The following is a 14,686-nucleotide window of genomic DNA, read 5'->3' as shown; positions in this document are numbered from 1 at the left end:
CCTTTCTTCCTTCCTCCCTCTCCCTCCCTTCCTCCCTTCCTCCCTTCGCTCCTTCCTCCCTCCCTCCCTCCTTCCCTTCCTTCCTTCCTTCCTCCCTTCTCTCCTTCCTTCCTTCCTTTGTTCCTTCTTTCCTTCCTCCCTCTCCCTCCCTCCCACCCTCTCTTAGCTGAGCTTTAAGTAGCACCTCTGTTCAGCAGTTCTGCATCCTTGACATTCAGAACAGACCCTGCTCTGTTTTTTTCCTGTGGTTGCCATGGTGATTCAAGGTATCTGAGCTCCATTGATAATGGTTCTGTATTGGACACGTGCACACTCTTAGGTGAAAGAACTCAGAGTATTTAATCTTAATGTAATCAGACTTTCTGGAAACAAAACCCAGAGTCTGAGTCTCCTCTCTGGTTAAGTTAACACAGAGTTTATAGATAAATGTACAGTTTAATAAACCTTCTTTCTGGAAATACCCCTCTGACACGTTGATGTTTTGAATTGACCACCAGTTGTGAACAAACTTAACATTTAAAGGGTTAATTACTATTTAGAGCACTGAAGTAAAAAATTGCTCATCCAATCTGCAGTTCTACAACATGAGTAGCTGCTGGGAAGCTATGCATTGATAACCAGTTGTTTATTACTTTCATGCTGCATAGTTTTTGTTGCTATTATTATTGTTGTTGTTTTAATATAAAATAGCAATTCTGATTATCTAAAGCTGTGGCTCATAAAGTTCAACGTTTTACACTCAAAAAAGGCCAAAATGAGAGTCCTAACAATGATTTCCAGAAATTAACCAAAATTTTACAACCATTGTTCCACAAGAACTACGCTTGTGAATGAAAATAAGATATGAATAATAAGATAATACAAGTAGTATAATATGAGTTAAAACTATTGTCTTTTGACCCTTTTTAACATTTGTCTAGTTCAACCAAGGACAGTTGGAGCTGCAAATCTTTTTCATTGTTATTTTGGGGTCAGAACTCTACAAAATTTGAAAACATAAAATCAGATCTAGAGGACAGAAAAAGACATGAAGCTGTTCTATAGAGGTTTGATCAAGTTTAGTAATTATGGGTCTGCTTTTGTTGTACTTCAGTAGATGGACCTAAATCACAGGAAACGTTTTGACAACAAAACCGGTTTTCATGAGGGTTGCATTCTACATTTGAAATGGCTCAACCTTTTTTCTTCATCCAAGTGGAATGCAGTTTCATTAATTTACCTGTGCTCTCTAAATCGTCTACACTGAATTCACATTTGTTGCTGAAGAGGCCATGATGCTGTACTCCAGTACTCCAGTGTGTCTGAACTGTGAATAAAATGCCCATTTTCTTCTGCGACCATCCAGGGTCAGGTTTAATTTCAGACCAATCACCAACTCTCCATGTGCCATCACCCCTGCTGCTAATGCATATCTGCTTTTCTCTTCCGCTGCCTGTCTGTGCTGCTCTTTCTAGCTCCATTTTGCCCGCTCCAATCCTTTCCTATCAAGACATTTGCAAGTGATTTACATGTTTATTCACTCCACTTGCACCAGTTTTTACGTTTAGAGCTGTGTACGCACATACCAATCAACAGAATCAATGTGTGTGTAGACGATTTGTGGGGGTTGTGTTTGCAATTTGGCACCTAAGGAGCAGATCAACACCTTTCATGTGAGCTGCGTTGGGTTCCAGGTTGCAGTCGGCTGCATGGGCATGACCTGAAAGTAAACCAGAGACTCACTGGATTATATTCCACAACAAAGCATGAATTTTGTAGTTATGACACATCATCTTTAAATAGCAACACAAATCTAGCCATTCACAATCGGCTGCTCTAGTTTGTATTTCCCCCACTGAAAGCAATCATTCTTCCAAGGTTTTTATTTGGATACTGAATAATTGATTTGGCACATACCCAGTTTGTGCAGTCACTGTGTTTTTGATCAGAGCAGCCCCCTATCTAAGTTTTTCATACAGCTACAAGTTGTTTGTCAAAACGAAATCTCATTATTTCACGGAGAAAAACATTTTCATGCAGTGACTTGCATTATGAAGTGCAGTTACTATAGAGGTTGCTTTTAACTTTGTTTAGAAATGATGTGTTAGTGGTGTAAATGTGTCTGCATTATTGAATGTTTGTAATGTAACACGCAGTACATTTACATGTGTTGTCATTAGTTTGAAAGTGATAAACTAAATACAATAGTCCTAATACATCAATGTCCTCACTCTGGTGCCTGTAAGGAGAAGCATAATCCAACAAGTCCTGGAAGACACAAATTTGTTGCAGTGCTGTTTTATGAACAGGAAAAATAGTTGATCTTCTTAACCTAAAGAAATTTGTCCAACTATCAACATTTTTTTGTATGCCTTACTTGGATCCTTTCTTATTATTTATTTTATTTTCATTTACAGTGAAACGTCTCATTTTTCTGTATGCATAAGTTGGAGTCAGACATCCCCACGTCACCGACATCTACACCTCCAGATGCAGGAAGAGGGCCACCTGCATCATGAAGGACCTCACTCACCCAGCACACACACTTTTTGCTCCACTCCCCTCAGGAAAGAGATTGAGGAGCATTAAGTGTAGAACCACTAGACTGAGGAACACCTTCTACCCTGAGGCTGTTAGACTCATAAATCCCTAATTACAATTATCACTGTGGGGGGGAAAAAATCACTGTAGTGCCACCTGATTGTTGATATGTGCTGCTAATCCATGCTGCTGATCTCATGCTGCTGATTTATTTAATGCTGCTGTGTTCTTTTGTACTCATCTACTCACACAGACTCAAGTTCGTTCTGCTGTTGTTCAGTGTATTGTTTTTGTACTATTAGTGCTTATTGTATTCTTAGTTTAGCATATTTCTTAGTTCATTTAGTTTATCTTAATCTTGTTACTGTTTTTCTTGACATTTTATACTTTTGTTGGCTGTAACTGGGACCCTGTGTACACAATTTAATTCCACCACATGTACCACATATGATATGAATGACAATAAAGAAACCTTGACCTTGATAATGCGGTTCATTCAAATGTAGTTTTTTATTATGCCCATCTAAGGCGGACATATTATTGTATAGTGTCCGTCCATATTTCCACACAGCTGTATGTCTGTGCACTTTATCTTATCCTGCCCATAACTTCGAACTTGCTCAAGATAGTACAGACCCTTTGCACGTATGCATCACAGGCGTCAAAATAAGTGGTTTCCATTTGTCCGACAGCCAGATCTCGCCTCGAGATTGTCCAGTGGACAACCAAGTGAAATAACCATGGATTAAAGTTCTCTGTCACCTCGATGGATTGCCATCATGTTTAAAAATGGAAGGGTGTAAAAAGTAGCGTTTGTTTGAGTATCATCATTATTGTACAAACATGTCCAACTTGTTTGCGTGACTAAACTCCAGGTCCGGGAGAGGGAGCGTCGTCACGGGAACGCATTCAGTCTGTTTGTGTCTCACGTTGAGGAAGAAGACTGCTTTTGCTGCTTTACTTCTTATAATTAAACAGTATTAATTCTAAAAGACAAATATTTACAAGCCCCAGATCATACCAAAGATGTGTTTAACTTTGAAATTTTACCTTAAACTCACAGAGTTCTCACTATGAGAGATTCAGTTTCAGGTGTTTGTGTTTTATCATAAATGTCTGCAAAATGCAATTCTACACAATGTTTTAACAACATCAAGGTGCTGTGTCTGTTTGGATGAGATAAACTTGATTATATTTAGAACCATACTGAGAGGTATCTGTACTCTGATGAATGTAATTTAATAAATGATCAAATATGAAAAATATGTTGTATTAAATTACTAGATGAGCTGAAATTCAGTTATCTCTTGTGGAACCAACTTCCAGTTTCTGTCCGTGAGGCTGACACATTGTCCAGTTTTAAGACTTTCCTTTTTGATAAATCCTATAGTTAGGGTCGGCTTGTCGTGCTATCTTAAGCTTAGACTACTAGAGGACAAACTGACCTCATTTCCTTAACTGATTTGTTAAAATTGAATACTTTTCATTTGATACTATTTCTGTCAACATTTGATTCTTGACCTGCCATTGTGTATCTGTTCCTACCAAACCCAGCCAGTCGAAGCAGATGTCCTGAGCCTGGTTCTGCTAAAGGTTTCTTCCTCATGAGGGAGTTTTTCCTTTCCACTCTTGCCTTCATGCTCAAGATGAGAGTTATGTGATGGAGTTAAATTCAAAGCAGTCTGCTCCTCAGATAAATAATGTTAAATTATTATTTTTATATAAGTTTCTATTTAGTGTTAGTGCCCTGAGATAACTTATGCTGTGACTTGTCGCTATATAAATAAACTGAATTGAATTTAATTGAAATCCTGTAAATATAATTCCTTTGTATGAAATAGTCATTTTAGGGGAGAAATCTGTCAGTATGGCAAATAAAAAAAAGATATGTTTTATGTTAAGTTTATGCTCAGCAAAGGACTTTCTGTGCTATAACTTAAAAAATGCATCTGACATTCCCTCAAGCTGCCCCAGCATCATTTGCCCCACTCTGAGCCCTTTTATTCCAGTTCCATTGGAAATAGGACATATTAAATAGAAATGCCACAACAACCAAAATTTGAAATATTTTGGAAATCAAATTTTGGTTTTGTATTATTTACATGGACAAGTATCCTAGTCAGATTCGTTGATCTGGTCACACTTAAACTGTGCGTTAGCCTCTCCATCACACAAGATGACAAACACACTATGCTCTCCACAACCTTTCAAAAGATGGCTGGATCGCAGATGATTTGGAACCACCCATTATTTTGAAGGCAATCATGACTCTGCTAAACTCTTAGCACTTGGCAAACAGATTGTTCCCTAGATGCTCTCTTGCTCCCTCACCACATTCCATACGTCCAATTAGACACGACTCTCTGACAGTGTCAGGAATCTAGAAGATTGCACGCTAGCCCAACCGCCACAATTATCACATCTGCTTCAGATTGTTTTCATGATCTTGTCATGATCACAGTCATAGCATTGGCAGGAGGCCTTTGTAGCCAATCTTGCATCAAATGCTTGATGATCAAGCCTCATCAGTGTTCACAGTCTCCATGTCATAGATCCACTGCCACCATTTTCTCTCCTAGTGGTAGCTGGGATGTGCTCCAACCTGTTGCAGCCTTTTGCAGCACACCTTAAGGAAAATAGAAAGTTTCTCCACCCCATCCTCAACCATGTGTTTAAAAGCCCAATTTTCTAGTCTTTCTGTCATGCCCCAACCTTTTTGAAGTATCAAAAATAGCAACGCTCACATTTTTCAACTACATATATGTAAGATAAGACAAACTTGGTATACCGCAACTGTTGCAGAAACCCGCCCTTGTACATTTCACAACATGAACACACAACAGAACAACAGAAAATGAAAATATAGAACAAAATGGAAACCACGTTATCATCGGTAAACAATGAAACCTCTAGGATCATTGTCTTGCACGGTGTCTATATACTGTACATTATAAACTAAAGTTGTCTTCCTCCATTGTTTATTTTCTGGGCTCTTATGTCCATACTTCTGATCAGAAAACTCTTGAACAATGGTTCCTAAGGCCATGTGACCAATGGTTAAAAATGAAGACCAAAGTCAGAGCCTTTGCAACAGCTTCTCTGTTCCCACAAGTCTTTTTGCTGTTTATTTCATCCCCTGGCTTGTCATTTGCTTCTGTCTTCATCTGCTGGCTTTCATTATTCCATACACACTCTTGCCTTCATTGTCATGCCCTTTACCAAGCCCCCCATTTTCCTTTATAGGCTTACTTCCATCATCCTCTGTCACCATTAACCCATTCATCATCTGCAGCCCTGAACCCATTCATCCAGTTTTATATTATTTTTATGTATTTTAAGCCCAAGCTGCTTCTGTTCTCCTTTTGCCTCAAATTTTCTATCCAAACATTCATCTTTATCTCTGCTTTGCTGTCATTTTTATGTTTCTTTACATTCCAGTCAAACCATTAATTGAGCTCTAAAAAAATAAGTTGTGATTGTAATTTTAAAAATGGTCCCATTTTACTACACCAGCATCCAACCTTTTCTTGAACTGTCTCTATTTCTTGGCACATCCCTCCATTACCCAACCAGCATGTAGCACTGAACCCTCCCTTCTTCCCATCCACCCTCTGTTTTAGCCCCCACTCGCTTCCTCTCCCTTTCCTGCTTCAGTGTACCCTGCTTCCCATCTGAATCTGTCTCCTCCTCCTCTCGGGCTCGCAACCAGAGCAGATCTCCATCGGCCGTCCTGATGGAGGTCAGCCTGCTCTGCGTTGATCGTGAGTGGCAAAAGGGATAGGAAGGCAAGGTGAAGCGTGTTCGATGGCTGTCGTTTCGTTATGTGCTGGGCAAGGAGGAAAAAAGGGAGGGAGAGGAAGGCAGAGCAATGAGAGGACAGTGTGATAGAGAGAGAGAGAGAGCAGCGGGATAGAAGCAGCGCAAGAGAAAGAGAGAGAGTGCTCCGGCGCTCACAGCTCACATCGCTGGCTGGCTTGCCTGATCACTGTTGACGAATGAGCTGTCTATCCACAGGGCTGGGAAACGGCAGCTTGTGACAAGCTGGGGAGAGAGGAACATGAATGTAATGCGTACCTTACCTCGTTTACTTTCAGATACCGGCCAGAAGAAGACCCCAGAAAAGAAGGATGGGAGGCGCTTATCATTCCAGAGACCCAAAGGAACCATCGAATATTCTGTGAGTAACGTGCAGGCAACTCCGATCTTGTCTCTGACTAAATGTTGTCATGTGTTAAAATGCCTTCTTCTCTGCTCGTGCTCTGCTGTGTGTGTTTGTCAAGCTCCAGGAATATTGGTGATGCAGCAGTTGTTTGTGTTTTGGAAGAACTGTTGGATGGAAGCTCATTAATAATGAGGAGAAGCGTTTTATGGATTTTTCTAGTCCACCACGTGCACCTCTTTCTGAAACTGTTTACATAAAGAGCACTGTGCATTTGTAAACAAACATGCAGCATAACTGCTAGATATCCTGAGGGAAATTAGGATCCTCTGTCACAGATCCCAGTGAAGCACTGCATTGCTTAACTCCATTTTGCATGTTGACATATCGAAAAGAGACGGGGAATTGTGACGGCTCTGGTCCTTCCTCAAGCTGGTCTAGATCAGGGCAGACAGACAAGAGGACGGGCTGGATGTGTTATTTGTTTTTCCGCTCGTTCCCTGTGCTGCATATCAGCAAGCATTCCAACACACAGCTCGGTCCGCTTGCGAATGACCTTCCAACTGCGTTGTCATTTCTATTGATTTAGCTGTTGTGTGGAAGGAGGGGTGAGGATACAGAGAGAGAGGGTGAGGACTCCTATTCCCAGGCATGAACTGAAAATGAAGCTCTCTGCTTTGCCTGGTTGTGTTCTTCAAATGACCCTGAAATCCAGCTGCAGACAGACGTCTTTTTCTCTGTAGCAGCTGAGAAGAGTGGGAGTGCTGTGGCTCAGCTCTGGTCATATGCCTGTCTTCTGTTTAAATAGACAGAAGAAGGAAGGGAAGAGGCGAGGCGAGGGAAGTAGGGAGGGTAGGGTTTGTGGTCTGCTGTTGTCATTCCTATCCTTGCTTCTTGTTCATGTTAGTCTCCCTCCTGTCAGATCTCGTTTCTTTTTGATTGTAGCTTTCAAAGTAATTGACCCCCATCGTTCATAGCACTTTTACTGCCTGCTAACCCTGCCAGTCATCTGAACCCTGCTAATTGACAAGGCCCTTGTTTACTTCATTGGGCCTGAACAACCTTGTGCATTATAGCATGGTATTTGTTAAAGCTAAAACATGTCTAAAAAGAAACAGAAGGACAAGAGAGGATCGGCATGTAGGACGTAAATGCTGATGATAAAGAAAGACGAGGGAAAGGTGTGAATTCATATGGCATACCAATCCTGTTCCTGTCAGCCATCATTCTCTCTCTGTTTCCGCTGTATAACCCTCTGCTAAATTACTGATAGTATGATGGATGAATTGAGCGCTGCCGATGATTTTGTTCTGCGACTTGACATGCTGCAGCGGCAGGAAGAGGAGGCTCAGGGCCGCAAAGAGTCACTATAACCAAGCATTTGAGACACCGTCCCATTGATCGACGAGCAGCTTTATCTCAAACTCATCTCCCTCACCGGCGATACGGTGGCCAATGTTTCCGCATGCCGCTCGACAACAGATAAGTTTATAAATATTGCCTGGTATCCACAGGAAAAAAGAAAATTTCCTCTTATGCGTCCTTATCATTATAATCTTCCTCCTTCTCCTCCCCCCACAGCTTTACCTCACACGCACAAGCTTATTTTTCTCTTTTATTTTTTTGTATTGAGAAATAACCTGTGCAGCTGCATCCCATCTGCCTAGACACTGATAACGCCAGGCCACTCACATATGTCCAGCTATTGGCTGACCTGCATCCAATTAAACAGTGTTTAAAGTGTCTGGGAACAAACGAGGTAGATAAGGAGACATGAAGATGTAGACGGAAAGGGGCAAAGAGTCACACAAGGGTGAGTCACATCATGTGGAGGGGAAGGCAAGCCTAACAAACAACCTGTGAGAACTGTTTGTCTGTCAAAGTCAAAGAAAAGGAAGATTCACTCCAGACACCACGATCCTTTGTGCTTTACTTTGGGTTGTTTACAAGTTGAGAAATTTATGCCTGATTCGCTGCATCTAATTTGCTGTTTTGGTCTTTATTTCACTACAGATGTTTATTCTTGTAAGGAGTAAGTAGTTGTGGCTGTGAAAATTTCTACCAAGTCAAAAAAGGCAGGACGTTAGAGGAGTCATAAGCAAAGTGCACCCCAGGATTTCAGTACATTATCACACATGGTTTCAGAAATGTTTCAACTTGTGAAACTCTGAGGTAAATATTAACCCTCCTGCTGCCCTTGACCCCTGAGGCCTCAGTTTTAAAACTGAGGTCTCATTTTCACTCATGGACAACAGGTTATAATATTTGTGTTGTACTTTTGCTAAAGTACTACAGAATTTTATTTAGGTTTCTTCTTGCATTGTCATCCTGCTTCCAGCATTTTATTGTGGAACGTTTAAAGAGCACATTGAAAATAAAATTATAGTTGTGCCAGTGTGATATTAATAACTTTTGGCGTTACAGCATGCTGCATGTATGTCTAGCAAAATTCTCACTTCCTCGCTCATCCTCTCATGTGCTCTCCCTTCTCCTGGGAAAGTCTCAGCTTTTGTTGGCACTGCTTCTAGTTACATGCAGAAGTTATTGGACTGCCATATATTTCATCTAAAACATAGCCTCCAAATCTCCCAAAGTTTTTGTTGTGATGTTAGCTTGATGTAACCTCTGATAAACCTCTACAGTTGCCAGTTATTCAAAATATTTGTCTGCCCATTACTTTGTTTGCTTAAAGTTGATCATATCTGGGTGTGTCCTTGTTGTGGAAATTGAAACGTGTCACCCACAGCCCCTATGGTTGGGTACATTACATTCAGAAATGACAATAAGCTCTCATTGCATTTTGTATAGTGTCACTAGAGGACACTTTGAATGAGAAGACTGTCTGGATATGAGAATAGGCCCAGGGGGCAAAAAAGTAAACAGTGTTCATCATTTAATCATTCTGGTTAAAAACAAACAAAAAAAAAAGTAGTTCAAAATCATGTGTTCTGGTTAGTTTTAGAAAAGCAGAAAATGCCAGATATTTCTAGAAAAACAAACCATGTATTAGCTTTGAGGCATTTTAGAGCAAAAGATTTTCAGCCTTGGTAGCAATGTGGCCACAGGGATTGGAAGGTCAGTCGGTCAGTCGGTCAATTGAGAAGCCAGTCAGTCGTTTTATTACTTTGGTTCAGGTTGTTAAGATTGCAGAGAAAATTGGAACAAGAATTTGTCATGTCCAGAGAATAAATCTTGTTGGCTGGTGATCCATTAAATTTTTGTCTACATGAAGGAAATGAAAGTTGCCACTTAGCCTGCGTAAAACGTCTAAATCATATAGATAGATTTCAAATGTTACCAAATTCTTAAAGGGTTTGCTCTGATATGTTTATATCTCTATTTTACCCATACCATGAGGTTGACATATATAATTTTACATAAAATGTGTCAACAACATCCAAAGTAGCCCTGGAGGCACCTCAGAGTTGATACATTTTTCCAGATTTCATCCTGTGGGATAAAGCCTTTGAACTCTATCATAAAAATGTTGATTCCTGCCTCGCTATCGTTTGCAAGATCAAAATCTTTCAATGTTGGGACAGTTTTTAAACAATAAATCATAGAAAAATGATATGTATAAATACATACAATAAAATTGTAAAAGTTTTAAGTTTAAATCTAGTCTGAGACCTTTCTATGTGGAGTTTTCATGTTTGTCTTGTGCATGCCTGGATTTCTTCTTCCCATAGTCAAAAAACTTTCCTGTTAGGTTGACTGGTTGTTCTAAGTTTACTTTAGCTGTAAGTTGTTGTTTGTCTCATGTGTCTGTGTTGGTCTTGTGATGTACAAGGCTCCCCACTGGCTAAAAAGAAAACCTGGGATTAGGGTTAGGGTTGTCCATAGCCACATTGACCAGTCCATCTTGATGCTGCCTCTGGTCATTCCATAATCACTGATGGAGCTGAGACATCATGAGAAATAATGTAAGCATTGCAAAATGAAAGGCAGTGTGGAGCAGAACTCAACTGTGTTGAAGTAGTGTGCAGTGACTTAAATGTTTGTAAGACATCTCTCTCGTTGTTTTCAAAATATGAAGAATTAACTCTAGCAATCCTCTTTGGTTAACCTTTTTAAAACTAAATACAAAGTTGCTCTGCATCATCACTGATCTTCCCTCAGTAATAAATCTTTGTTTTTGTTTAATTATACAAATGTGTGGTCGCACAGACCATATGCCATCACTACATCCCATTATTGAGCCACAGCACTGGTTTACCTTTCCACATGTCGACCATTTCACCTCTGTTACTACCTCCTTTGTGACACAAAGGTTTACCAGGGGTGGATTAGCAACAACGTTGGCCTATTCAGAAGTCTTCCAAAGTGGCCAGAAGGTGTCTAAGTCATGGCCTGAGGTGTCTTGTGAAAGAGCCTTTTGTGTCATAAATCTTTAAGTTCAGCGGATCTTTATAGGACTGCAAGGATGCAATGTGTTCATTACAGAACTTTAGGGACATTAGATGAGTTATACGCAAAACACCAGGTGAGTGAGGAAGCACACACAGACACAAGCACACATCGATGGCAAACTTACCTCCACACCCTGCTAACAATCAGTCAGTGATTGCTTTATTAAGTGCTGAGTTGCACAAAAGATCCCACAGTTAGAGCTCTTTCAAAGCTTTATGTCTGTACGCAGGAGAACTCAGTGGATGATGGAGAGACAATGGGACAGGAGGAGTGTGAGGAGTTCAGGAAATAAAGAATATGGTTTAAAAATTGTGCGGGTTTGACATAAAGACTTTGTTTTTGCCATGTGAGTCAATTTGCCACATATTGAGTACAGATATATACATTTAGCATTATGCTAATACACACTGTTGGTGTGATGGATGTGATTATATAAAATTGCAACAATGTACTAAGCAGTAGGTTCTGAGGTCTGAGCACAATGTGTGAGTCACTGGCTCACTGGACCTCATACCAAACTGGCCTATGTGGCTCATCAGGCCCATAAAGCAGGACACGGGGACCTCACACTTTAGGGTGGAGGCAATAAGAGACACACAAAAGTGCATGTGGTGGATAGCCGAGCTCAGACTACAGTCTGATTTAGGTAATGAGGTGAACCCAGATCTGTCCTCCATTAGGGATGGAGAGACAAGTTACCCAGTAGACTGGGTCACGTCCTATTTCAGCACTCAGGAGAGCATTATAAGTGAAGGTGTCCAGTCAGGAACCTAGACTTATTCCAGAAACCATTTCACTATTTTTACTTCTAGTCAGGTTTTTATCAAATTGTTGCTGCTCCACCAGGGTCCTGGCAGAGCCAGTCGGAGGACGTCACAAAGCCACTCGGTTGGTAGATGTCACGTATTTGACTCATGATTTTGTCTTCCAATAACTGCCATTTATTTGGACCCTTGCTTTGAATATTTTCTGTGTGACAGAGGGAAAATGAAAGAGCAGGTTTTGTTTGTTTGTGTGGCAATTTGTTGTCCCAATTTGTTGAAAATGCCCCACTTTTAATGGGAATCTCACATATTACACCAAAAAAAAGCTTGCCAAAGAGCATGAGAGAATTACACGGTTTACTTGATTTAGAAGCAAGATGTTTGACCTCTCTTGACAAGTACAGATGAAAAACACTGGATCACCCTATTTTTATTTTACAAAAAAGAGCTATAAGAATTATTAGTTGGAAGTGCTATGACCACCTAACAAATGTGTTATTTCATCAGTTGAAATTATTAAAATTTTCTGATTTGGTTGAATATAGTATTTTGCAAGTCATGTATAAAGCTTATAAAAAATAGTACCCCCAAATATTCAATTAAAATTTGTTAAAAAAGAGAGTCATTATAACCTTAAGGGAATTGAGATGTTTGTAAAACCTCCATTAGAACTAGTCTGAAGGAGCGCTGCATTATAATTCAGGGATTGATATCACCATAAAAATGTCTAAAACAATCTATATGAAAAAAAAAATAAAAAAAAATATATATGTTTAAAAAGATGATTAAATTAAAATTGTTAGGAAAGTATGGTGCCAAGTGAAGGATGCTGAATATTTTGTTTTCATTTTAGCCAAAGTTCTTTGTTTGTTTATAGTTATTTTTATTTTTATTTTTTTAATAAGGGGCAGATATAAGAATTTCTTCTTCCTGCACCCTTTTCATTGTGTTTTTTTTCCTTTTAATTAAACTGTTTTGTTTTGATTCTTTTAAAATGAATGAATAAAAACATAGATATTAACGAGTAAAATCTGATACCTATAGATGATCCAATTGTCTAACTCTACAGCTATTGTAGCATTTTCCTTCTCCATGTGTTATAGTTCAGTTCAGTAGCTCAGAGAATTTACCCAAAAAATAAACAGCCAATATAACCTCTCTTTGCCTGTCTTTGAAACCATAAACTAAAAATGGCTTTAATTCTATCTAGCATAGTTGGTTTTCCATTCAGAAAAGTCAACAGTTAAAATATTCTGTTGCTCAGTTTTGCATGTTTCATCTTGATAGAAATTAGATACTAACCGACTCATCCCAGAATCCAAAAGCAACTTGGCTCTATGCTTTGCTAAAATTTTGCAGCTGTTCAATTTTTCAGCAGAAACTTCATCAAATTCCCAACAAATAAGCTAAATGCTTAAGGACAGAAATAAATTAAGAAACCAACCGCAGGATTTTATGTGTGTTGTGCTTGTGATAATTTTGTATTTGCATGTTCTCCTTGTGCATGCATGGATGGATTTTCTTGGGGTACTCAGATTTCTACCAGAAACCAAGCACACATTTTGGGTTAGTTCATAACTTTAACTTGTCACTAGAGTGAATGAGAGCATGAATGGTTGTCTTTTTTGGCCCTTTTATGAACTTGTGATCTTCAGGGTGCACCTGCCTTTCACACAGGGATTGCTGGAGATAGACTCACACTACAGTGGATAGGTAGGATGGATGGATGGATTCAATTCAATTCAATTCAAATTCAGAAATACTTTATTAATCCCAGAGGGAAATTATTTGTTGTTGGAACTCGTTATCTTCATTTCATTAAGAGATGTTATAGATGTTGATGGCTGTAGGCAGGAAGGATCTCTTGTAAAGGTCCATCCCACAGTGGATCCTAAGAAACTGGCTGCAGATGCCGTCCGATCCGTCCACCCAGACTCGGCTGGCCTCTCGGTTCCCCTGGGCTGTAGGACCGCCTGAATGCCGAGCAGAACTCCTCCCAGAGCGATGGCCACTCCTCCCAGCAGTCTGCCGAGCTCCTTGTTGCTGCGGACAGCCAACTGTAGGTGCCGAGGCATGATCCTGTCCTTCTGCTGTCATGAGCCGTGTTTCCTGCTAGTTCCAGGATCTCAGTGGCCAGGCGTTCGAGCACAGCTGGCAGGTAGATGAGAATGCATCCACAGAACATCCTTTCAACTCATTTGAGATTTGGGGCTGTAGTTGAGATATTATTTGAGCTTTTGAGATGTTAATCAGCTGTTGTTGGTTGTAGAAAACTGCCTTGTTGCCATGGTTACGCATCATAACAAACGTCCAAAACTAAAAAAAAGTTTCAGTAAAAATCCTTCCAGCTGCACAGCATCTGATACCAGAGGTAACAATCATCCAAAAAATGTGATTTACATTCAGAAAACCATGGATTAAAGTTTCCAAAAGCAAAATGTCAGAATGAAAGTAACAGAGCTGCTCCAACATGCAGCCACCTTGAGCGGCACAATTCTAGAACATCATGATGGATGATTGCTAAATGGATGGATAGATGGATGGATGGATGGATGGATGGATGGATGGATGGATGGATGGATGGATGGATGGATGGATGGATGGATGGATGGATGGATGGATGGATGGATGGATGGATGGATGGATGGATGGATGGATAATGAATGGATGTTGGATGGATGATGGATAGATGGATGGATTGATGGATGATGAATGATTGTTAGATGGATGGATGATTGCTAAATGGATGGGTAGATGGATGGATGATGGATGAATGGATAGATGGATGGTTGGTTGGTTGGTTGGTTGGTTGGTTGGTTGGTTGGTTGGTTGG

General features: G+C 40.0%; 1 protein-coding gene across 2 annotated transcripts in view; it reads left to right on the top strand.

Moving 5' to 3' along the window:
- Positions 1 to 14,686, top strand: part of oxr1a (oxidation resistance 1a) — an 88,824-nt gene that overhangs the window by 4,216 nt on the left and 69,922 nt on the right. For both annotated transcript variants that reach the window (XM_037676437.1, XM_037676438.1), the window contains exon 2: positions 6,615 to 6,697. In XM_037676437.1, coding sequence (XP_037532365.1) covers positions 6,615 to 6,697 — 83 coding nt within the window. The remainder of the gene's footprint in view (positions 1 to 6,614; positions 6,698 to 14,686) is intronic.

This window comes from Nematolebias whitei, chromosome 5 (genome assembly GCF_014905685.2).
Source record: "Nematolebias whitei isolate Nwh7 chromosome 5, NemWhi1, whole genome shotgun sequence".
In the NCBI taxonomy this organism is placed as follows: domain Eukaryota; kingdom Metazoa; phylum Chordata; class Actinopteri; order Cyprinodontiformes; family Rivulidae; genus Nematolebias; species Nematolebias whitei.
The sequence above is the reverse complement of the archived record's forward strand: the minus strand, read 5'-3'. Positions and strand labels throughout refer to the sequence as shown.